We start from the raw sequence: 26,769 nt of genomic DNA on the forward strand, positions 1-26,769 counted from the left end.
CGAGTTTTTTAACTTTTTTTTTTTACATCACTCGTATTACACACACATACACACACACGTTTATGCGCGAATTATAACGTATAAACCTACTGCCATTCCGGTTAACTTGACGACCTTGCCACCACTTTTCTCTGTGTTTACTCTAAACGACCATTCCCCTCTCCAAAGGAACAATATTACTATTGCAGAAGCCCTGGGAGTAAACGTGCATCTCGTATTCCTAACTATCATTCGTGGACTTACAGTGGTTCGATCGCCGACGTTCAGTGAGACTATTTGTGTTATGAATAGAAGCGAATAACGAACGTGGTTTTTTTTTTTTTGTTTTTTTGTTCAGACGGTCTGCAATGCCTTTGATAAACGAGGAGTCAGGGACCCATCTCATAGGTAAGTCATTACAACAATCGATAAAAATACTTATAGATGAATAGGAATGGGTACCAATCTCGGGTTGTCACTGTTCGTTGTTTAAAAACAGAAAAATATTAATGTAATTCCTAGTGAATCTGAATAAACTTAAAAAATACTATGTTTAGTTTGGTATTAATTATCAAATACACACGCACATAGTAACGTATTTCTATACATTTAGTAACGTTTTTCTATCACGGCCCCATTTCATTTATTGTTAATGTATTGCCGTACGTTATTACGTGTACTAGGTATACTGTATTCCAGGAGCCTCTAAGCTTTTTCATCCGAGGGCCATATAAAATATCGAAAACGCTTAGCTGGTCAAAATTATAATACTGCCGATACAGATGATAATTGACTTGTGTACGTGACAACGACTTAGGATATTACACAGATTTTGATATTATATGGTAGTTCTCTGGAGGGGCCGGTTAAAACTTATTCGCGAGCCGCAGTTACACGATCATCAATACACGATCATCTTCATTAACACAAAGCTTCGACCGGTCTTCGGTGAAGAATTTGAACACTGATTTTTGGTCACGTTATTTATTCAGATTCTTGGTTAATAGTATTGATATTATTAATAATATAATATAATTAATAATTTATTATACGTCCTCGAAGTTCCTGAAAACTTGTTTGGCGAACGGATTTTTTGATTTCATTCTTTTCATTTCTTTTCAAAACTTCATTCTGGCCCAAATTACTTGTTTTTCTGGCAGAAAGATTTGCTATTTAATTTACAGGCTTTTTTACATTACGCAGCTGGGATCTTCAATCCCGAAGGTTTCCAATTTTCACAGATTATAAATCCATGCATACGATGATCAACTCTTCAAATCGCGCTTTTCTCTGTCTTGTCTATACTCATTAAATTCCAATTGTTCTATGTACAGATATGATTATGTTCTCCGACTACAAGTATATGGACTCCTAATTATAAGGATAAAAATTAAGAAGCGGATTCTCTACCCAAATATTTTGAATATAAATTCGCTTATAACATATAGTCTGTAGTATCATAAACAATACTCAATAATTATAGCTATATTTTATACGAGTATAAATGAGGTGATTTTAGTTTTTTTGACGCTATACCTTTCATCCTCAGACAGGCACGTTGCCAAGACAAGCTTGAGTGAGCCGGGCCCCCTTAAATTTACTCTGGTCTAAGACTGGTCCCCTAAATTCATACACAATTTTTTTTACCTACTAACAAAAACATGCTATTCTTGTAGTTTAAGCACATTAAATAAATTTATATTGTGATAACCATTCAACAATAAAATTTATTATGATTTTGATTATTATATAACTTATATATTTAGAAATGTATGATTGTTTTGATTAAATTTTAAATTCGTAAAAAATGTTGTCATAAAGTTAAATATAGGGTCGATTCATAGTAGACATGATATTATACTAGTATGTCAAATAGTACCCTCTATAGGCTCTACAATGTTCTCATAGGAACTAAATTATGGAAAATGGTACAAGGACCCAAAATTATTGGCCCCTATAATATACATTTTTTAGCTACGTACCTGTCCTCAGAATAATCCGGTATAGTTAAAAATACTTAACTTAAATGTTGATCCTTCTAATATGAAACTTATTTCTTCCCATACTTTTATAGTTTATTACTTATATATTCTTATTTTCAACAGTATCGTTAAAAGGGTTAGTTTTACGAGTAATTCAGAGATCTAAACTTATACTTTACTCAATATCAACATACAGTGTTTCTCCAACTCCAATATTCAAAACTGTGTGTAGAGAGCATCAACTTTAGACTATTTAAGTAGATGTGAATATTTATACGATCATTTTTGTCAAGCACCGATTTTTGTAGAAGAGAGATTTAACACAATATGTTAGATACTAATTATATTTGTTAAGCAAAGTTAATAACATCTACATTTTTGTAATGAAGATAATTATGGAACGGAAAACTGCAACTAGTTGTATACAAATTATCTAAAGTAAGTATATAAATAGTATAAAATCCTGGGTTAGATAATAGTTGGACAACATATTTGGAAAATTTGATATTTGAAATAGTGAAAATATAAGTTTATAAAAGTTTATTCTACAATAATTAAATGCATATTATAACTACTATTTAAAATATTTATTAGTATTATAATATAAAAATAAATATGCAAATTAATTTTTTACATGTGAAAAAAAAACTATTTATATTATTTATACTATTTTTTTATATAAATAATAATAAACGGTACAAAAAGAACTACAACTTCGAACTAAATTTAATTGCATAAAATGCAAAAATAATATGTTCAAAAATTGAAATAAAATGTAAGACGTAATCGAATATAAATTGTCTCAATTAAAAAAATAAACAAAATTACTTATGTTAGAAAACCAGTTTTATGGGTTTTATAAAGTTTATTTATTAAATATTAAAAACTTGCCACTGAAATTAACGTTTTAAATTTATTTATTGATGTATACAATATTTTCTTTAATGAAAATTATTTTTATTTAACTTTCATAATTTAATAAAACACTATTGATTTTACTTATATTTTCAGAGTCAACTAAAATTAAAGAAAAATCAATTATACCAATAACAGCTGAAGAAGAATATGCAAAAAATCCAGAAGTATCAAGAGAAACTATAAATGATTTAAAAAAATGGATAGCAACACAACCTCATTTACCACAGAACATGCCAGGTTTTTGATTTTTTTTTTTTTTTTTTACTAATATAGTGGTATTTTAATCGAAATTAGTTTATATATTTTAAAATACTCTAATATTCTAATACTAAAATAACTTATCAATAACTTTGATATTCAGCACGAATTAATTAAAGTGTAATACATCATAATAATTATACTCATTATATTAAATTACTCATCTTGATATTTTTCTAATGTGAAGAATTTATTAGTATTTTCAAAAGTTAAAATATATTATTGAAAAAAAGTATTAAAATAGAATTTTAATAAAATTTACTGAAGGTTATTTATATATATATATATATATATTATAAAATACAGTTATCATTTTTTTTTACGATAACACGTACAAAAACACTATTTTAATTATTCAATTTATATGGAAGTTATGAATGCACTTTGGTCTTTGATGTCTTTATAATTTTTATTGTAACATGAACATGGGAATGTTATTTCATACCTAATTGAAAGTGTTATTAAAAAATGTAGTTCGAATCAGATATATTACAAAATGTAACAAGCGTACAAGTTATTACTAAATAAGTTACAAGTATCTAACGACATTTAAATCCAGTATAATAAATTATCAATAATAACATTTTTCTGCACTTGTATAGATATATAATTACTCAATATATATTACTCGTGTATTCATCATTTGGAATCTTATTATTGAATATTTTAGTTAACTAGAATGAAATAAAAATTATTTATAGGGTCTTAACCTCGCCCCAAAAGAAAAAAAAGATTCAATATTCATAAATGACTTGCTACAAAGTTACAGAGATAGATAACATTAATTTATTTTATATGGTTGTAAATAACTTTTAATTTGTTATTATAATTATATGTATTTTTTATAATATTATAAAATTACATTTTTATTAGAAAAATTATAAACCATTCCCTCAAACAATTTGTAAATACGCCACTGGATATATAAGTCCCAATTAATGTATTTTTCTCGAATCTCGTATATTTTTCTCTAATAGTTTAAATTATTTTTGATTTATATTTTTCTAATCAATTGCAGCTATTGTATTATCATAATAAATTTTTGCACGAAAATTCCGGACATTTTATTTTTTTGCTATTACAAAACATAATTTATTTTTTACCAAATATTTTATAACAAATTACATTTAATTTGAGCAATATTAGTTATGGACCCTTTACTCTTAGATTTAAATCGTAGGGCCATATTTATGGTAATAACTAATTATGAGGTTGGCTATCAAAATAAATTGTATACATCTTTTTGCATTTTTTTTTTTTTTCATTATTTCTTTTCTTAAATTATACTTTAAACATTTATGTTTGCTCGTGTGCAGTTATTCTGATTAGGTTTAAATATTTTTAATTTATTATAAATGCAAGAAAATTTCAATTATTAATTAATATTAAATTCTCTAAAAATAATATACTTAATAGTATGTAATGTTGTTCCTTTTTTGATGTTACTGTTGACAATTTATTCACTGCAACTTTGTTATTTTAAAATGTTGTGAAATTAATATAATCTGTTTATTATATATATATTTTTATTTATTTGTTGACACGAGGAACAGAATTACTTTTTTTTTAATTGATAAGCATATAAAACTTAAACATTTCATTTATAATTAAAATATTTCACATAATCTTATTTATTTTGAAACGGCGTTGTTTAATGTTAAATATATATACAATAAAGGGTAATTAAAAAAAATAAATAATTAATCAAACGTACGAGGTACCTATACCTATAACTAAATAGTAAAATATATTTATGAATACAAATTTATATTTATTGTTTGAAGGATTGGGTAATAGTATAATCAGATTGTAGCTATATGTAGTTACATATGACTTGACATGTTATAATTATTTTTATTGCAAACCGAAAATGTATGATAATATTATTATGGTGACGATAATGATGATGATCAATGTCAATTTGTGATTTAGAGCAGTTAGTTGGCTTTTTTTATATACGTTATCTCAGCCCACGGATCGGTCGTCAACCTGTCTGTAACTGATTGAAATCAGAAAGTAAATATGTAGGTTGATCAAATATTACAACACAAAAACATGTATTTAGCTATTGAAGATTAAATGTATACACTTGAATTGACAATTTAGACATTTAATGTAATCACTGTTGTTTGCAAAGAAATTAAATTAAAACATAAATATTTTTTTTTTGTTTAATTATTTGACTTTAATCGTACAAAACGGGTCTAATAAGGATTGGGTACTTATATGCGTGTGTTTACTCTACCGAAACTCTATGTAACAATAAAGACATTCTTCAAAAACCTCTTGAAAACACTCTTATTGTGCGGCATATCTCATATATATACTGTGTGTGTGTCAGATCTTAATTTCGAGCTGTAAAAAAATTATCATGGCGTCAAAACGTAAAAACTTGGCAATTTAATTTTAAATTGTTTATATAGTTGTATATTTGTTTGCTTTTTGATGTAATTTCCTGAAGAGTGTGCTATTAAAACAATGACCAGACTAAAATATCGTAGATTTATTATGGATGGAGATGAGTGGAAAATTCATAAACATTAAAATCGTGTTTTTGTTTTTGAGTTTCAAGCAAAGCGAGTGAGTGCTAATGTTTTTCTTTGTTCTTTTTTTGCCGTGGAATTTTAGTGTACACAGAGTTTATCGACAGTGATTAGCTTAGTGATTATAGCTCCGTCATGTATTTGAAAATTGGACAAAATAATAGTTCTTTAAATTTACGAATATAATCCTAGTCATTTTACAGATTGGTTTAGTTTCATTTGCAATACTAACCTTCTACGATATTTTTTATACAATTACCAATGGAGTTTAATTTCTCAAGAGATGTGTAAATATTTTATATTATTTGAAATACCTATGTACTAAACCTAAGCTTGAGACGTATGAAATGAAATAACCTTTCGAAATTCATTAACAATTTTCCATAAAGCACGCTTCAATAATTATAACATTTTACGTTGTATGTAATGTGTTATTCATTATAATGAACTTAATGAACGTAGAAGTATGTTTAATATATTTAATCTAGGAAATATTTCTTAAAGGGAGTTGAAAAAACATTTTAAAACCCCGGGTTGACAATTTTTCAAAAACTCGAGTACCACATTCATATATAATACGTACTTAAACATTTAAAAGTGACATACTTTGAAAAAATCAATCATATAAACAAATTATCAACTAGGACATGGGTTCTCAACCTTTTGAGATCTGCATCCCCTTTAAAACTATTTTATGAGTTCACGCTTCACCCTCTCGCTACTATAAGGTTAATGCATGCATAATATTTACATCTAAAGTATACTTTAATGTTGGTTATTGGATTAATAAGGATGAAGTTCTTTTATTATTATATTAATTTATTTACATAAAAAAAAATCGAAAATTGCGGCAAGGCGTAGAAAACGGCAATGTTTTCATTTTTCAACATTTACACGCCCCCCCCCCCCCAGATTGAGAACCATTGAACTAGGAGATCTTTTAGGGGGTGTTTTTTGATAATTTATATTTTATTAACATTCGTTTAATGGAACCTATTTATTGTTATTTATATTGCTCGTAAATATATAATACACCATATAGTATTAGCTGGTTAAAAGTTGTAGTTGCGTAAACGGATATTTTAAAATGTAAACTCTAACATAGTATTTTCTCTATTTTTTTATTCAGAGGAAATGTTGATACTGTTCTACCACAGCTGCTATTTTAATGTAGAGCAAACAAAAAATTGCATTGAAGTGTACTACACGCTAAAAACGGAAACGCCAGAATTTTTTGCAAATCGTGACATTACCAGGCCAGAACTCGTAAACGCCCTCAATACTCTGTAAGTGTACTATAATATATTATTTTCCTAGGCATGAAACTATTGAATTATTATTTCTATGACGATCTACCATGTTAATCCCTATACGATTTGAATTTGATTTACATAATGTAGATATGTATTATTATTATGTGATGTATAATGGTACATGATTGAAGACTACCTTCGTTCTATTGTTATACACTTTTAATGAGATATTGCATTACGGTAGAAATATATTTAATAACCCTAATTTATTTTATTTTTTGTACGGAAAATAGGTATTTTTTTCGAATCCGTCATGAGCAAACCACGATCCGTGACGTATAGTGTAGGTACCTATTCATATATGTAATTGTAAAACGTTTGAACATGTCTCATTTTTTTTTTTTTTTTTATCTCAACTTCCTAGTTCATTAGCTGCATACTTGTCTATGGTATTTTTTCATTTTATATATGAAACATAATACGATAATAATAACAATAACAACAATAATAATAACACTAATAATCATTATTATTATATGTGGCAAATAATTAATATTTAATTATTTTATGACTGCCCACTATAAGATTGTTTTGATAAAACGTTCATTATTTACTACGAGAAGAAATATATCAACTTAAAGATCTTTTTTAAAGCGCGGACATTAATTGTTTTTTAACATAAATGGCAAAATACGAATCAAAAATAATATTATTGTAGCTAATCTAGTGTCCCTGTACGTATAATCTAATCGACATTAGTGGTTTAAGTAGGCAGGATATTTTTGATCAGACAATAACTATATCAATAAACTAATTTGCATAATATTTGTAAGAAAGAAAACGGATAGAAAATGTTCGGATTGAATTGTCTTTAAGAAAACGTTTCATTGCTATCGTAAATATAACACGAATTTATAATTAGCACATGTAATTTAAACATAAAATATGCTTAGTGAAACTAGTTAATTGACATTAACTATTATCTTGTATTCACGTACGTTACTTATACGCTTTAATTTTTTACGGTTACGATCTAAATATAATTAAAATCAATATTATGTTCACAAATATTTCGATATTAGGACGATAGTTTTAGTGTTCTTTTATTTTTCGATAGAACAATTTTTTTTTCTACCGAAAACATACAACGAACAATCATTGCGGGTCAGACGTTCGAAGACGGCGAACGGGAATATCCATATGATCAACCATACAACGTTATCATATATCAGTTATAAATTATATAATTTTCCATAGGAAATTATCTATTGAACTACAGGTTAAATGTTTTCTCGTCGTACAAATGTAAATTAAAGGTGTAATATCATAAAAGGTCATAAACCTTAATTTATTTTGTAGTCCGGTGTTGAAACAAACATAATACAACGGCATCGCAAATAGTATTCAGAAATATTACATGTTCAGTATAATAGGTATATTATGTTTAGTTTGAACACCAAACCTTTCATTGCGTTTTCAAGTTTACTAGTATAACGCATTGTTAAAATGTACTTTTTACTTTTAGTACATTAATACGTCTGTATGTATACTAATATAGTAACAATTGTGCGCAACGAAATTGAAATCGTTAATTTCATATTAGTTTTGTTATTTCAGTAGCTACTTCGTGTTATTAATTATTATGCTTATCCTTTATTAATATTTTAACAGTTGGTTAATAGTTTTATATATTATACGCAAGGCCGGCTCAAGGTATAAGCGAGAAAGGCACCTGTCTAGAGCGGCACTTTAGTAGGCGCGACATTTTCAAAATTGACTACTTCATTATTTTTTAGATCTGTCGATGTTTTATAAGAAAAATATTTAAATTAATTTATTCGTGAAAATCACTTACCTATATAATAAAATAATACTGTCTAAAGTTATTATATTACTTTATATTACGGCCTACGCAGAGAATTTTCAATTATCCCAAAAATATAAATATCCACTTCCGCGATTTCCGACAGTCGCAATAGTGATGGGTTTTGAGTAATAATAATAGAAATTATTTTTAAGTCTTTTTAAATATAATTTTATATTTAAAATTAAAAATTAAAATTGTTTTTATGTAGATATATCACATAAAAAATAGGGGAGGGGCTAAGTTAAAGAGTTAGTTAAAGAGCTCAATTTTTTATTTGTAGAGACTGCAAAATTTTATTTTGCCTAGTGCACTATTTTTGCTTGAGCCAGCCCTGATTATACGGTAACATTTAATCTCACATATTTATGTTTCATAGAATCCAAAATAAATTATAAAATTATATCAAACATAAACGTTATAGATTTCATTCTTATAAGAAAATGTAACATTAGAACATCGATACAAAATTAATATTCCATAGTATTTAATATATATAAATATAATACATTCATTTATTATATAAATGTACATTATTAGACAAGATGTTAGTAAATAAAACAATTAGTGTTTAGTATATACATCACATGTCGAATAATGTCTAAGTTTTTAAAATTATCATCCATACATTAAGTTATGTTTGATTTTTAAAATGAAAAAAAAAATTACCTAATTAGTTAGCATTTTATTTTAAATGACGTATAATGTATTATAAAATCTGATAATAATGGTAATATAATACTATATCTTAACAGCTGACCTTGTGGTTTTTAATAATATTGAAAAAAATTAACAGTTTTTCCTATTTCAACACCGCTTTGCCTCGGACTGTGCTGTATTTTTGATATTTCTTTTAACCTCACGTAGGTTTTTTGCATTTACCCGCAGAAAGATATCATATTACCTACAACAAAAATAGTTATAATCGAAATATATTCACACGCACCATAATACTATTAAATAGTATACGAAATTTTTGTCGTCAAATTTAAATTTAACTTTTCTCGTGTTTAATGACCAATGCTGCTGATGTACTCTGAAATGCAAGGCAATCGACAGGGGTAGGGGACGATTTTGCTCCTGACCTCAGTCTAGGAAATTTTGAAGAAGATCTCCTTAATTTCCAGGTTGATTAGAAATACTCGACGTTACACAATAGAAATTATTGATATTAATAAATTAATTTTAAATCATTTTTTTATTATACAGGCTATATTTTCGGTTATTATGATTTCTAAATAATTATAACTGTAATTTATTATTATTGTTATTGCCGAAGTCTGAAGAATGATATAATTTTATCCAAATTTACATGAAAATTCACTATCGCAAGTATCGACGTGATAACATCTAAGTTCTTATTGTCTATGACTATTTATAAATTATCTAAGTATAAATTAAATTTTTATTAAATGTAGTAACTGGCAATACATTATTGAAAAGTTATTAAAAATGTAATTCATTGTATCGATGCATTTAAATGATTTTGACACTATTTTGACAATATTAACACTATATAAACCAACGTTTTGCAAACTTGATATGTATTTTTTTTTTTTATTATTATTATACTCGTATATAATTGTGAAGATTGAAGGGGTCCCAAATTCATTTGCCCATGTTCCTAAAAATTCTTAAGACTCGGCTGAAATGTGTTTCAATAAGTACGATCCTTTATTCCTAGGATATTTTTAAATTTAAATTTTTACTGTCGATTAAAGACATAATTTCTAAATATTTCTACAAAAGTACAAACGTACAATATTATGCCAATTGAAAAATTGATAGCATTCAAAATTAATCATCTCATATGTATACCTAAAATTTATTTATATCTATGCCTTTAGATGGATGTATCATATATCTAGAGAATTGTTTTATTAATTTTTCTGTATAATTTGAATCAAGCAGATTTTAAAATGATAAAACTTAAACATACGATTAGGCAATTAAAAAGTAAATATATATATTTTGTGTAACCTTAATTTCACACGGTAATTGTCAAATTAAAGCATTCTTTTTTATAATAGTTATAAAAAAGAATTTGAGAAGGTACACACAATAATATATGTACAAAATTTCAATAGCATTAACTAATATGATAGAAACGAAAATAATTTTACAAGAGATGGGAACAACCTTATACTATACATTTTATTTACATTGATTTTTGCGTCAAGTTGCACTTGAACAGTTGAACAATTGTGTTGTATTATATTTTCTCTCGCGTTGTTGATAACAATAATATACATTTTAATTTAAAATTCTTTGTTTGAAATTAAAGAAAAAAATAAATGCGATATAAAAAACTGTTTGTTATAATTATGTTATATTTTATTTGAATGTCACGTAATTGAAAACACACCGACAAAAATCTCGTATTCATTATACTAAACTATGTTCAGTAAGTTAAGAGATAGGTAGGAATTAAAAAAAAAGTACCAGTAACCATGACCTTAGATAAACCTTTTATGACGACTTATAAAATTCATGGCTTTTTTTTTTTTACAATTATTTTGGTTTGATGGTCACGCATACTGTAATGGAAACAACGTATATTTTGTACTGCGTTGTGTATAAAAGCAGTTCAAGTATTTAAAATAAGAACTGAACATCCTTCTAAATCATCTTTGGTTAGATCTCGGATTTGAGTTATTATCTGAGTCTGCGGTATAATAATAAAATATTACTATAAATTATATTACATATACATTTAATATTATTATTGAATTTGATACTGTGTGGTGTATAATGTACTATTGATGCATTATTATGATGTCATTCGAATTTCTAAAGAAAATGTTTGAATCCTTGTGCATTTCGAGACTGTTGAAATTACGAAAATAGTAAATAGTTATGAAGTATAATAAAAAAATATCTGTCAACATTTTAATACGCTATATACTAAATAAATAGTTGAGAATCATAAAAAAAAAAAAAAAATGTTACGTTTTCTTGTTGTTTAAACGTCAGGCAATTTACGTAGGTACTCAGATGCTTTATAACAAAATAAATATTAATCAGTGTCCACTATTTAAATACTATATACAATGTATATAGTATGTAATATTACAATAAATAATGTACATTGTACATAATACCTTTGTGTACCGTTTTGTTCGAAAACCGAGACGTGAAAATAACGATTCGAAAGAGCAACTTATCTACAGCGACACACTGATGTAGAGAAAAAATCTCTCTATCCTGTTCTAAAAAGAAAATTAATTAAAATTACCAAAACTAACGCCAAACCTAATCGCAATACAAACCGTGTAACGTGCAGCAAGTTGAGCGTGTGTTATAAAAATTTTCAAAAATCACCCCCTGACCCCGTTATCTATTGGTCTGGATCCACCCTACCCGTGCGTGTGTACCGGGCACAGCGATCCTCCCGCAATCAAATGTTTTGAGCGCAATGTCATAACTTTAAATTTTCATTTTTACACCCTTGTACTGATTACAAACGTGTTGTACGTTTGCAGGGATTACGGGTGCTTGCCGACTCGCAACCCGAACGGTTACCAAATCATCTACCACAAGTTACGACTCTTCGAGGCCAACAAATACGTGTTTAACGACGGCGTTAAGCTGCTGGTTATGGCTATGGATGCGTGCTTCAAGGTGGACGGTACTTGCCCTGGGTACATATTCCTGTTCGACATGCGTGGCGTCCGATTGGGCCATCTCACCAGGCTGAGCATATCGTCACTCCGAAAGTTCTTCACGTTCATACAAGTACGTACACATGACCAATATAGGTGATATTGAAATAATCTATTTAGTGCAGCGATAAGGATGATGACTCGTATTGACGTAATATACGCGATGAAAATCGCACGACATGAACGTTAAGACAAGCCATCCCTTTTATTTTTCCTTTCTATACATCTCATGTCCGCAACGTAAGCCCGTTCAATCTATTTTCTAAAGAAATAATTATTGCATATATTTCTGTACACTCAAGATAATCCTTTGCGACGAATCGTCTTCACGAGTAAAGGTTTTTTTTTGTTACAAAACAATTTAATCAAACTGTAGGGCAATTTTATTTCCTCAACAGTTTCATCCCGTAATAATTTCGATTTTGTCTTTTTTTTCTTTTCGGTGACCAACGGTCATAACAATTTTCAATTTTTATTAGTTTCATTTAAATGTCAGCCCCGATAAAATGATATAACCGATAAACATTAAAAAAAAAGATTAACAAATTTCTTTTGCACATATATTTTTTCTCTCATTATTATTATGATCCAAAAACTACAAATCCTCTCTTTATTGCAGATGTCCGTGAACTTACTTTACGTATTCGACCAAATAAACCGCAGCGTGTTATTTTCCTATCACTTATGAACTGTCAGTAGTTAATTATATTTTAAAACAGCAATAATTTGTAAATAATAATAATAAACAGCAATAATTTGTATTTTATTCATTATGAGGGCGGGGGGCGCAATTTTATTGAAAAAACTAGAAGTGCTGAAGCCCTCTATCTTTTCATATTCCTTTGTGGTTATAGACACCCGCAATCCGCACAATTCAACAATTACTAAAATATTTAGTAAATATTTAAATATTTCTAAATTTAATTTTATCATTCTGATTTTATATTTGTATTGCACGTACGAGTATAACGTGTTACTCGTCTGCAAACACAAATGTTTCATTGCATGAGTAATTTTTAAATTATAAATTTTTAAACAAAATAATAAAACTTCGTTTTCTTTACATAACGAGTAATGACTAAATTAACATGAAAAATGTTGAAGGTGATAATTTGGATATTAGGAGTGCTAAGCACATCCAAATTGCACCTATGCACACAAGTACCTAATACTATTGTTAATATCATAGTGCTTCGCTGGAAAATTTCGCGGTAATTCTTATAAATATAACTAACAATACCGTGTTGAACGGTTGAAACAAATTTTTACTTTAAAATACATAATTAAATCATTAAATGATAACGTTTAAATAAAATATTAAAATTTACCATTCCTGTATGGTGTACAGTGCTAATACCGTATTGCTGAATTTATTTTTGGTTTAGCAAATGGATTAAATAAGACCAAGGTCGACGAGAATTATCGATAATATTAACTTTTACATAGAATGCGTATATTAAATGTAATTAAATTCAAAATTTTAATACGGCTAAATCTAAATAATACACCTTACGATTTTATGTTATACGTTCCCGGGTATATAATTTTTAATTAAACGTTCACGTCATCTATAATCAAATCCAATATATTCGAATCAATATTTAGATGTGTTCGAATTAATATAGATACATACATATATCAATCATGAGGCTGAAGTACATCCGGCATGCATACAGACCATACGTGGAAAACACTGCACAAGTAATTAGTTCCGTAGCAACCAAATATTGCGCCCGGGGTGAAACTCCAAAATACGCCCTAATGTAATTTTACTTCAAAAAAATTATAATTATTAGACTTTATTTTCGACAATTGTTTCAATTAATACGAGTATAAAGGACAATGAAGTTTTTGTAATAATAAAATATACAACATTGAGCGTTGTAATTTTTATCATACAATGCAAATTTTTTTTATTTTCGCGTCCACCCAAGAATTGCTCCCGGAGCGTATACACCTCTCATCTCTTCCCCTTTATTATGGCCCTTGGAGTAATATATACCTATAGTTGTAGTATGTATAGACGCACAGGCTAATAGAGGAGTTCATTAAGTGCATTTATTTGCTTTCAACACGGAAAATATACATCCTATGGAATAACGATTAAATACTTTTCTAAGAATTTTGACAAAAATTATTGTCTGATTAAAAACAATTTTTCCTTTTTTTTTATCAATTTCTTAAAATCGAAAATGATAATGATGGACCTCGGACGAAATCCCGACCGGCACAAAGAATTCTTTTAGCTCGCTCTTCACAATATCTTTGTAATACAATGTTTATAACCAAGTGAAAAAATAGGTAGTACCCGCTTTATACAGGTATGTATGAATGAGAATTTTTGTCTACGGGCTACTTTTAATCCTCCCCCCCCCCATCATGATAAACCACTAGAGAATCTGATTTATAAGAGTTTTCAAAAATTGTAGAGACGAGTGATTACTAAATGTACCATTGTCCCGGTCCTTATAACAGATCTTCATTTTTCGCCCCTCTGATCAACTATTTTATACGTCGTTGTATAACCGATAACAATGTCTACATAATAAGTTGATTATAATTCAAAAATAAGAATAAAACAATAATTTTGAATATATATAAATATTCAAAATGATTGTTGAACATATTTAAATATTTTACGGTGTTAATATGAATTAAGTTTTTGTTGACACTTCCCCATGAAAACATCCATCAAAATAATTAAAGTAAAAACTTTTATATTTGTTACATTTATACATATTATACAAATGTATTTAGAATTTTAAACGCATATTAAAATCACTTGCTTAATTAACTGGTGTACTTTAGTTATTTAACAGATGGCGTGTTTATCATACATCATACAATCATTTTATAATTTTGGCAATCGAAAATTATCATGTAAAATAAATAAGTGTTTGTAAATACGTAACTATATTAAGGAAAAAGTGCAATTTACAACTATTAATAATAAACTTTTATCCTAATGGCCTTGGCCTATCGGTAATAGTAATTTTCTTGAATGCCGTGATCTAAATAACTACAATATCATCGTATATATTATACATACATACATATATATATATATATATATATATATACACAGTATGATCATACTATACGTTCATGCAATTATATAATAAAATCTCATACAATATTTGGTAATAACCCGTTCCTATTCATTAATACAACTCATGAGACTTCCATTTTTATGAAATATGATTTAGCCGTCACTTTTGTTTTTACTCGAAATGGTAAATACTATGACCTTAAGAAAAAAAAGGAAAATATGACCCGTCATAGTACTGTATAATATTTAACTTTTAGCATTTTCCTATTGATCTACATAATATTTTGAAAACAAATTACTTAAACTCTTTTGACGTCAGTAAATCATATATAACATGATGTATGTATAATATGTTTTAAAAAATATGAACGTTTTATTGCAGGAAGGTTTACCTGTCCGTCTGAAGGGTATACACGTATTGAACACTCAATCGATCGTCGACAAAATTATGATTCTGGTGAAACCGTTCATGAAAAAGGAGCTGTTGAGTATGGTAAATATTGGTTTGTTTATTTGTAACGTATAAAAATAAATGCACCAACTTCCTATGACATAGGAATTGCACCTATGAAATTATTACGCGTTACCGTTGGGTTTACCGCATACGGATGTACGGACAGGAAACTTAATAATTAACAAATTATAATAATATATTCAAATTTATTGATAGAAAGAGAAATGCATTATATATGGATAAAGTTTCATTTGTTTTTCTTATTGGATTTTACTTTTAACATACTAACAAAAAAAAAAAAATAATAACAATAACAATAAATATGCTAAACAATACCATTATTATGGTTTTCTGTTTCATTTTAAACGTAAGAATAGTTCTTTCATATAGGTCAGAACATAGATATATTATTTTTTCTATATAATATATTATATATAAACAACAAGTGAACACGTCATACATGTTTAATGTGATCTGCCCAACACCAAAATCACCTAATCGTCCTAGTTTTACCGGCTGAATTGTGTGCACGTTAATAACTATAGTAAATAATAATATACTTTTACTATAAAGACTGGTAATTTTTCTAAAAAAACGACAACGACTTACATTGTTCCCTCCTCTCTGTCATTCATTTAATATGATAATATTTAAAACAAACGTGCGTGTACGCTGAATGTCAACTGGACTCAACATTTCACTATGGGCCATAAACTTTCCAATGCCAAACAACTTTACTGCATTGTATGGTTATAAACTAATAAATAGCAAATATTATGAGATTCGACCAGGATTCCATATGCATGTTCACACCAGTGTAAATTGTCTCTCGAAAATCGCAATTGTGCCTCCTCCTCCGATTTCTATATCGTATGGACAGTATGTATTATGCAATTCAGCTGGGAATTTTAGCGGTCCAGCCGGTTGGGCTTTATTTCGACTAAAATATTTATGAAACAACGAGCAATATTAACATACAATAATGTTACTGTGGGCATCGTCGCGCTATGGTGAGTCCTTCGTATTTCGCATATTTTGCACTTTCGTCCCGGTATCGATCAACATCTGCTACATATATGGTCCGTATATATTCGAAATCAATTTTGCTAAAATACCCGAATCAAAATTATCATAAAAATATTCAATTAATATCCATGAATATTTATTGCATTAATATTTCGTGTTTATTTACTCGTAATTGAATAAACGCAAATGGACAAACGACAAATTGATCGGTCACCTTTCACCTACCACAAGATATCTGTCTAGACCACCCGACGATTAACCACACAGTTGTGACAAAGAAGATATTTCTTTCCGATTCAATTGTACAATCTTGTACATATTTGAAGATCGTTTATTGTGCTGAAACCGTTAAAATTTATTAGAAAAAAAAAAAAAAAATCTATTTCCTTTATAACTAACTTTATATAACTATTATATAACTAACTTTATATAAAATAACTTAAGTGCAAATGAGGGTAGGCGGTGTATCAAAATAGTCAAAGACCCCATTTGGAGTATCGCAGAGGGTACATTAGTAGCCCTAATTTCCCCCGAATCATAATTGGCTTGCCTTAATTTCATGCTGGCACCGATGCCCCATGTATCAGAGTTAAATTTAATTAATTAATGTTTGAATTGAGCTTATAGATGACAGTGTCATCTAGATTACAAATATATATTTAAAAATATTATAAATATAAAAAAAGTTGCTTGCTAATAACTACTATAATCTAAAATAAGTACAAGGTCTATTGGGAGCATAGGGTTCTATTTTAATTTTGCAGTTTCTTTTGCTATTTGCTATTTTCTTTTTACAGATTTATTTTTCATCCCTAATAGTAAGGTAAGAAATAACTCCAACATAGCGTCAAACCTATTTTTCAATTTTTATCGTTATAACTGTGGCCTGGTAAAAAAATTGGCAGCTATTTTAAAACTGAAACGGCGCCACTGAAAATAGTACCAACGGATTATCACGGAGATGATGAAAAGAAATGTTAACTCTTTATCCTCCTCCCTTCTACGACGTTTACAACTTTAAGTTATTTAGTCATCCGACACTTAATTTTTTTCTATTCGCTGTTGATTATGATAAATCTTTGAGTAGTAATTCAAATAAGTGTATACAATCATCCAAAATATAAATCATTTGAAATAATATTGGACATATGTAATAAACTGATCCTGTTAAAAATGAATGACCCAAATCCTCGGATCGCCTAAAACATAAACATTGAAAATTATTAAAAAACTATTTATAAGTTTATATATATCCGTGTATATATATATATGCATGTATGTATGTGCAGTCGATGATAATCATGCAACTTAATTTGTTGTCCTATTTCACACGGCCTTGTAAATTGTCTGAAACCCCCAGACGTTTAATTCCGCGACGATGACGAAAATAATAATTTTTACTTCAAAGAATTTTTTAGTCATTTTTTTTCACGACGTTAAACATATTTAATATTTGTGCAAAATTTTAATAATAATATTCGTTTATTAGTTGACGTTAGTTACAATAATGATTGATTTGTCCTAAATAGGTGTTTTAGTAAGTAGGTTAGGTTAGCCTATTTATACGAATAAATACACAAATGAGTTCAAGTACATGTATGAAATGAATCTTTAAAATATTTTTTTATCTCTCTTGTACACACAAAAAACTTACTGTACGCGCACACATTCATAAAAACAAGTTTTTATCAACTTTTATTTATTTAATTAGCCTGATTTCAGTGTACTCCTCGAATAATTATTTAAATTAATAGGACACAATAGTTTCTTGTTCACTTTTTTTCAAAATACATCATTTTATTTCATTATTGAAACCCTTTATCGGCCGAAGAAACAATTTATGTACACGTATGTGTAGACACGCAGTGCCGGTGGAAGTCCGATGCGAAGAGTTAGCGCCAGACTCCGCTCTGTCTGGGTTCATTTACAACTTGATTTGTTCTCAAAATAAGGTACATTTTGTTCTCTAATTTGATACATACTGCTCTTAAGACTTTCGTCTAAATACACTGTTGATCCATTTGAACGATTTCAAACGTTTAAAGTAAACTAATTCTAACAATGAAGACGTGTGCATTCATAATTTTGTCCGTAATTAATTATAATACGATACGTGACAATACGTGAAATATATTGTTTTATTCGGTCTATATGTAAATTAATGATGCATAGTAAATATATTTGTATTGTACATGTTTTGAATGTTACTGGTTCTGCAATCAATATGAAAAATAACAAATATTAAATTATACGAAAATAATTCGGAATGATACACTGTACATAGTGGATAGTAGTTTTTGAGTTCTGTTCGGACCGCTTTAATTTCAATAAGTGGCTTTGTACTGGACAACATAAAATTGCCCTAGGGTATGGTTACTATATTTTAATCGGCAAAAAACCGGAACAAACTTTTTTTTATTGGCATAAACTTTTGTTGATTTTTTGATTATACAATTATTATATTTTGAGCTAATCCAATCAACTTTCTTCGAGTGATAAGTTATGCCATTCTTTACTTTGTTTTTTGAAGAAGTTTTCCAACATTTTAAATTATTTAAAAACAATTGTTTTCATCAATACAAATCGAATTAACACGACTTCGTCAGTAAATTATTCAACTTACGATTATTTCATTATGGTTTTTCAACTTAGAGTTAAAATAAAATACATACATAGGCACATTGTTGAAATTTTATTCCGGGACAATTGGTCATCTCGAAACACATTATTGAGGCACCGGGACGCCATACTCAAAATCGGTAACGTCCCGGCCAAACCTACGGTAACCTAACCCTAAGATCCCGCAAGACATTTCGTACCCACGTTAAAAATACATACATATGGAATACGTGTGTAACGGTTATTTTTTCTGAAACCATTTCAGGTGCATTTCTACACAGAAAGGGATCACGAGAAAATTTACGACATTTTGCCAAAAGAGTGTCTGTTAGAGGATTACGGCGGTCTATCGCAATCCATCGAAAAATCACACGGTACGTATCTGTTAGCCGCAATCGTGCACAACATATCGCATCGCATATTATGCACGTATACAGTTAATGATGTATAGCAGTGGTTTTCAACCTTTTTTGGATCGCGACCCCCCATTTTTTATTTTTGTGTAATGCGACCCCTTCAAAAAAAAAATGTTTTATTCATCAAAATTTGATTTAATTACCGATAAAATATTTACATGATAAACAATTTTGATTAATTAACACTTAAAAATTTCACAAAATAAATAATTTACTTTGTTTTTTTTAAATAATATGGAAAAACCATTTCATCCATTATTTTTGGTGACCCCCAAATCTGTGATTCGCGACCCCCAGGTTGAAAACCACTGATGTATAATATCGTGGTGAGGGGGATTATTCTCGGCTGGTGTTGTAATACAAATATTAATTTGTATGTTTTGCGTTGATAATTATATATCATACCGAATTGTTGGTATGATAAATTTAAACGTCACGATGTTGATAATTATAATTGCAAACTGTAGTATTAACCTAAAAGCTGTTTATCTGTAAATTATAATACAGTTACGATTATTAAAGTACACGAGGGGTGTATTATTATAATGACGCCAGTGACGAGGGTAACGGGACAAATAGAAGTATTTTTTAACATTTCTCCACGAAATAAAAAAAGTAAGGTACGTAGGCCGTATGTTTATATTTACATATGTGTACGAGACGTCCTTCGAGCATTATTAAGAAGTAGGAGTTTATTTCGCTGTACGTAAAGTGATAAAAACTCAATTTCTTAGTGTTTCTATAATTTTTCGCACACATACAGACATTGATACAGGCGCAGAAAAATGGCCAATCAGACAGAATTGGTAACGCAGTGATCGCAGTATCACAGTATATTGGTATCGCAGTGGATCGTAAATTATTAATACTTTCAACGCAATTCCAAAAGCGTCTTACGAGGGTTAATCGTAAAGGAGAGCCATCACTCCCCGTCGCACTCGCACCGAATCGGACAACACACCGTTTTGACGGCACACGCAATACGTTTAAGTCGTACGTATATCCAGGGGCGGAACTAGGGGTTGGAAGACGGGGATTCATCGCCGGGCGTAAAATTTTAGAGGGTGGTGTAATTTTTTTAACTTGTTAACGATTACAAAAATTGTTAATTCGTAAATCGATTTGATATTTTTGACTTTGTTAAACACCGATATTAAGTTAAAACGCAACAAGTACGATTGTATATTAATCGTTAGAAAAAAATCCTCGAGAAGATTATTCGATCATCGGTGTACGGTAGGGCGTGATTTTAACATTTTCCCCGGGGCGTAAAAAATCCTAGTTCCACCTCCGAGTACACTGTACGCGCGCACCAAGCCATCCGCTCCGGGCGCACATACAACTGCGAACCGTTACGCCACGAACGGAATCGTTCCCAAAACTCGCACACGCTCGGTCACCGTTCGCTCCAGCACACATAATACAATATCGGCGCGCGTACTGCGTACAGTTGGCGCGAGGAATAAACTCTGTGCAATAGCCCGTCACGACGGATTAAATTATGCGCACGACACGTCACCGGGTTAAGTCGCGTGTTTGACCCTATTGTTTATTGTTTTTATCATTTTTAAGAGCTTTCAGTAAGAACTATTATGGTTCAGCAATTACAGAATTATACACAATGGCTTAATAATATTAATCACGACAAGTGCACGCGATTAGACGTGGTACGTTGTTAAACATAATACAACAAACCGAAAATAACAGCAATTTTAAATAATAATAATGAGTAATGATATAATTAGATAAGATAATAATATCATATTACAACGGCAGTGAGAAGGTAATATTACTAGGGGATATAATCGGTCGAGAGGAATTTATTTAAAGCGAACGTAAGAGTTTAATGATGTTTATTTTTCTGTGGGGGACGAAAATAGGAGAGAAATTAATAGTTATTGAACCATTTAATTATTTCATTTTAAGAAGAAGGTAAAGAAATAAAATATGACAGCAGATGTATTAAAACTGTTGTTAATAGTATTAGTAATGCGTTAATTATAGTATTGAAATCGTCGAGAAATTTGGAAATACAGTTCTCTGGCGTAGCTGAAAATGTTATGTTGGCAACGGAGTTTGCAGTGATGTTGATATATGATTACTGTTGTTTCTGATTCGAGTTGGGAGTGACTTGTAGGCGATATGGTGAAACTGGGAGCGGAATGATGTGGAATTTGTCTTATTGATATTTTCTATGGTTTACCATAAGTTTTTTAAACACCAGAAATTGTTTATACGAGACTATGAATGGCCCTGCGCATAGGGCACACTTGGCGAGTTCTGACGGTGATTTGACGAATTCCTAAGTGTAATGGTTATCTCCGCATTCGACACTTCGAGGGGACTGGTTATGGGAAACAAAGCTTGACAATGGCATGAAATTGTGGAAGGATGAATTTTTTCTTTGACAACTCTAATTTTAATTAAAAAGAAGCAAACTTGATTTAAAAGTATTACTATTGTTTTCGACAACTTTTAAATCAATGCCAAATTAAGATGATGGCAATATGTGATACGATGCATAATATTAGTGACCCGAATAACTTAGTTAAGCTGTCATATATAATCGAGTGTTTTAGAGTATTTTTAATATATGTATAACCGATATACTGATAAGATCAAGAAATGATTTTCTGAGAGTGAACAATTTTACTTAGATAATAGGGAGGTGCAATAGAAAATTTATTTGGAGAGGATTTCACATAGATGAGCTGTATGTTGCATTGGTCTTGCGATGATATTGCGATTGGTGGATCCGGTGAAGGGCTAAACACCTGATAAAATGCAGTGTCTTCGGAGAGAGAGGCATAGCGATTTGGTGTGGCAAATACTTTGCTTATTTTATCATTGTTTTTCGTAAGCGAAGATGATGACGATGAAGATAAATTTCGTTTAGAAGTATTCTGAGTCACGCTTGGATTTACAATAATTTAATTAGACTCATTAGAGATATATAACATATGATAGTGCAATTAACGTCTGTTCAAGTAGAACGACCGCTTTTGATTACTTTTATAAATACGGTTCAAAATTATCGTCTGAAAATTTGGACAGCGGCCGGCAGGTTTGTTGACGATGTTCTCCAGGATTATTATAGGTGGTGCGCGTGGTCCTTCGACTACCCCCCCGTAAGACTGTCTACATGATTTATACCGGTTTCGAATCAATGGCGTAGCTATCATAGGGCAAAGCGGGGCAGTATCTTAGGACCCCGGAGTATAAAGGGCCTTGGAATCCTTGAACGATTCTGAGACTATACTTCTTCTAAGTAATTGAAAATAATAATAAATTTAATTCCTTAATTATACATGGTAATTCTAGTCACGATCGAATAATTAAGTTGAATAAAATTCACGCAACATACAATATGTTTTTTATATGATTAAATTGGATTTCCATTTTCTTTGTTTAATTATTAATTATCTTCGTTTATTGTATCATAGTAAATATTAGCATTTGAAAGAACATTATGACATGAATATTTCGAATTTTCATATTAAGATAATAGCGAAAAAAGTTTAATTACAGCACCGGAGCTCTTTCCTAACTAGCTACGCCACTGTTTCGAATATTCCATAATTCTGATAGTTCACCAATACTTTTCTTCACCGAACTCGACATGACGATAACATTAAATACGTAATTGTTCATGTGATCAACAGAGCGAGTTCAGTGCGCGATTCTCAATGTCTTATCGGCACAACGCATTCAGTATATTTAACTTATACTCGAGGGGCTTCAATATTCATACGTAAAATTCAATCCTGTTTATCCTTCAACGCCGGCGACGAGACCAGGCGGAAATTTCATGACATAACATGGCATATATTTTCCTGTAATTATTATACATACGACTTTTTTTTTTTTTACCTAACACGGCAATACCGCGATTATGGCTGTACACCAAAAACGTTTCACACATTTATTGATTTTTTTATTTCAAATTTTTTGACAATCAAACCAATTCAGAAGACAAAAATCGTTGTCAATGGAAGATTAGGTGGTAATCGCCTCGCTAAAAATACATATAGATGAAATATTTTGTTTTTTAGAAATATTGTATTTCATCACTTTATTTGTTAAAGTATTCAATCGCATATTTCATGATGGTTATGATTCTGATATATAATAGTGATGAAAGCGAATATATTGCTCATATCGTTGCCCCACCCAAATATTCGGCTCTTGAACTATGCGCCTACGCTTAGCGCCCTCATCTCAGCACCGCGAACAATTTCACAGATTTCGCAGATAAAACGATCTTGAAAAATTTAAATTAGTGAGGTCTAAGATATTTGGTTTGCATCGTTGCGGCGTGCAAATAATAATTATATGGTTTACTGTGACAATTCGATACGAAAACCCACAAACACAATATCGGTAGTATCGGGTTCGACTTGCTGTGAGATTACATTTCCGAATTAATCCCTTTGGATCATTTTCCGGAATCGATTGAACAAATTGTAAATTTTAAAATTGCTCATCTACCAGGTTCATGTGGAATCTGTGACGGAAAATTAAATTACCAAAAAGTTTCCGCGTCAGATTCAAACAGACTTTTGGCATTTCTATTGCATCGAACGGTATAGGTACTACGCGCAATGGCGGTAAATACGTGTTAATTATGGTGTTGAGCTTGCGGCGTACAGAAATCGCCGTTTTACAAATACTTTTGGTGAAACATTAGTTTTTGAATGTTAGATAATAACCGAATAAATGTAAGGATTTATTGTCGCGGTAGTAACAGAACATATACACAATATATTGGACGTAATATTATATAATTCTCAAAAAAATGTATTTTTTTTTATTTCCGACTCATCGGACCGGCCGATGCGTGTACGGTAGTATGTAATTCAATTTTGATTTTTGTTTTTTATCTTGCAGCTCATTTCGTCGAATGGATGAAATTAATGAAACCGTTGTTTGAACACGACTATCAGTACAAAATCGACGAATCGAAGAGGCCGAAAAAAAGTAAGAAGTCCATTTCGACGTCATTCAAATCGTTGGAAATCGACTGATGCGGTTATTCGAAAAGTTATGCTCATTGCAAACAGAAAACGAACGTATCAATATTTATGGGCCGGGTGAAAAAACTAAGAATTTAGATTACTTTATATTAAAATCAAAATATGGTTACAGAAAGAAAAAAAACAATCATACACGATATGATGATCAAAAATCTGCAAGAACAATTTACGATAAAAATAAATTTAAATTTAATTTAACAGTTCAAGTCTGAGAATCTCATTGCGCTTTACTTATAATTGATCGATGAGATTTTATTTTTGTATCGTGCGATGATTGGTTGTACTGTTTTTTTTTTTTTTTTTATCGAACTATTATTGTATTTGAATATTTATGAACATCAGTAAGGCATAAGTGTATTTTAAATTAATGAAATATAAATATTGTTGTAAATAAAATTACTGTACAATGAAAACTACGAGAGTTGCGTAATATTCAAATGTTGCATATACACGTTTTAGAGTCATTATTGCGGCAGACATTTACATCGCTTTCATAATAAACACTCAACTTATTGTACGCATTATCGAGTACATAAAATCGTACCGAGTAAAACGCAAAGCGTTGTGCTTGTGCACTGCTAACCGTCATATTGCTTTGGAAAAACAACCGATGGGCGACGGAATCAGTTTCCGTTGAGTTGAATTGCGTAAACATTGATCCGCTGCGTTGTTTAACAGTTTTCGGTTCAGTTGTCTCCTAGACCAGCGGTACCCAAACTTTTACGACCACGGAACCCTTAGGAAATTTTTTTTTGTTTCGTGGAACCCCAACGTTTCTACCTCTAACTTGACCCCAATTTTTCATTTATTTATTGTAAAACTTATACTCCAAAAAATGTTTTATAAATATTTCATGATTATTATTTACAACAATTACCGTTCTCAATATTCATATACACCTTGCGAAACCCTTAACCGGCCCGTGGCCCGCATAGGTAATTATTAATATATAAATATCAGTAAATATAAGACATATTAGTAAAAGCATTTAGGCAAAAACTTATTTTATTTGAAACACAAATTTCAAAAAATTGTTTTACTCATTTTTTTTACTTGCGATAAATATAAAGAATGTAAATTACAATTTCCAATCAACTTCGCTCAAAAAATAATTTCTGAACTTAAAATTCAATTTAAACAAAGTTTTTCTGACCTTGTCATAAAATCTGAAGACATATTTTTCAAAATTCGTTTGGTTGTATTTTATATTAGTATACATACAGTGAAATCTCCCTTAACGGACACCTCTAAATAGCGAACGTTTTTATGAGAACGGGGACATTTTCACTGCTTTCATATAGGAAAACCCCATAATACCGGACACTTTTATGGAAATTTAATTTTGATTTTGACAATTTTTATCGTAAATATAGAATAATCATTGAATGCCATTTCAATCTATTCTTACTATTATGTATCATAAATTATTATATAATTATAGTTTATCTTATCTGTCCATTGATTCATCACGTCGATGAAACATTTTTCTAGATTAGGTTCTGTGAAGTTGTATGTATGTATGTATGTATGACTGTACAAATTATCATTATTTTACCTGCAACTTCATATTCAGTAGAAAGATCTTTCAGGTAATATTTTCTATATTATATTTTTAATTTGAATTCGGTACATTATTCTTATAAAAAAAATTGTCATATTTTTAGTGCATTACGTCATTTAAAGACATGGCTGAGAAACAGAATGGGAAATGAA

The 26,769-nt window shown here is 29.7% G+C and overlaps 1 protein-coding gene across 1 annotated transcript; it reads left to right on the forward strand.

The window, feature by feature from the left end:
• Positions 1 to 207: 207 nt before the first annotated feature.
• Positions 208 to 25,372, forward strand: LOC112686569 (alpha-tocopherol transfer protein-like). Its single transcript, XM_025558919.1, has 7 exons — positions 208 to 387; positions 2,973 to 3,116; positions 6,810 to 6,966; positions 12,280 to 12,532; positions 15,891 to 16,001; positions 19,873 to 19,981; positions 24,911 to 25,372. The coding sequence occupies exons 1-7, from the start codon at positions 348 to 350 to the stop codon at positions 25,045 to 25,047; spliced, it is 951 nt and encodes a 316-aa protein (XP_025414704.1). The 5' UTR covers positions 208 to 347; the 3' UTR covers positions 25,048 to 25,372.
• The last annotated feature ends 1,397 nt before the right edge of the window (positions 25,373 to 26,769 follow it).

The sequence above is a fragment of the Sipha flava genome, unplaced genomic scaffold (assembly GCF_003268045.1).
Source record: "Sipha flava isolate LNK unplaced genomic scaffold, YSA_version1 315_pilon_pilon, whole genome shotgun sequence".
In the NCBI taxonomy this organism is placed as follows: domain Eukaryota; kingdom Metazoa; phylum Arthropoda; class Insecta; order Hemiptera; family Aphididae; genus Sipha; species Sipha flava.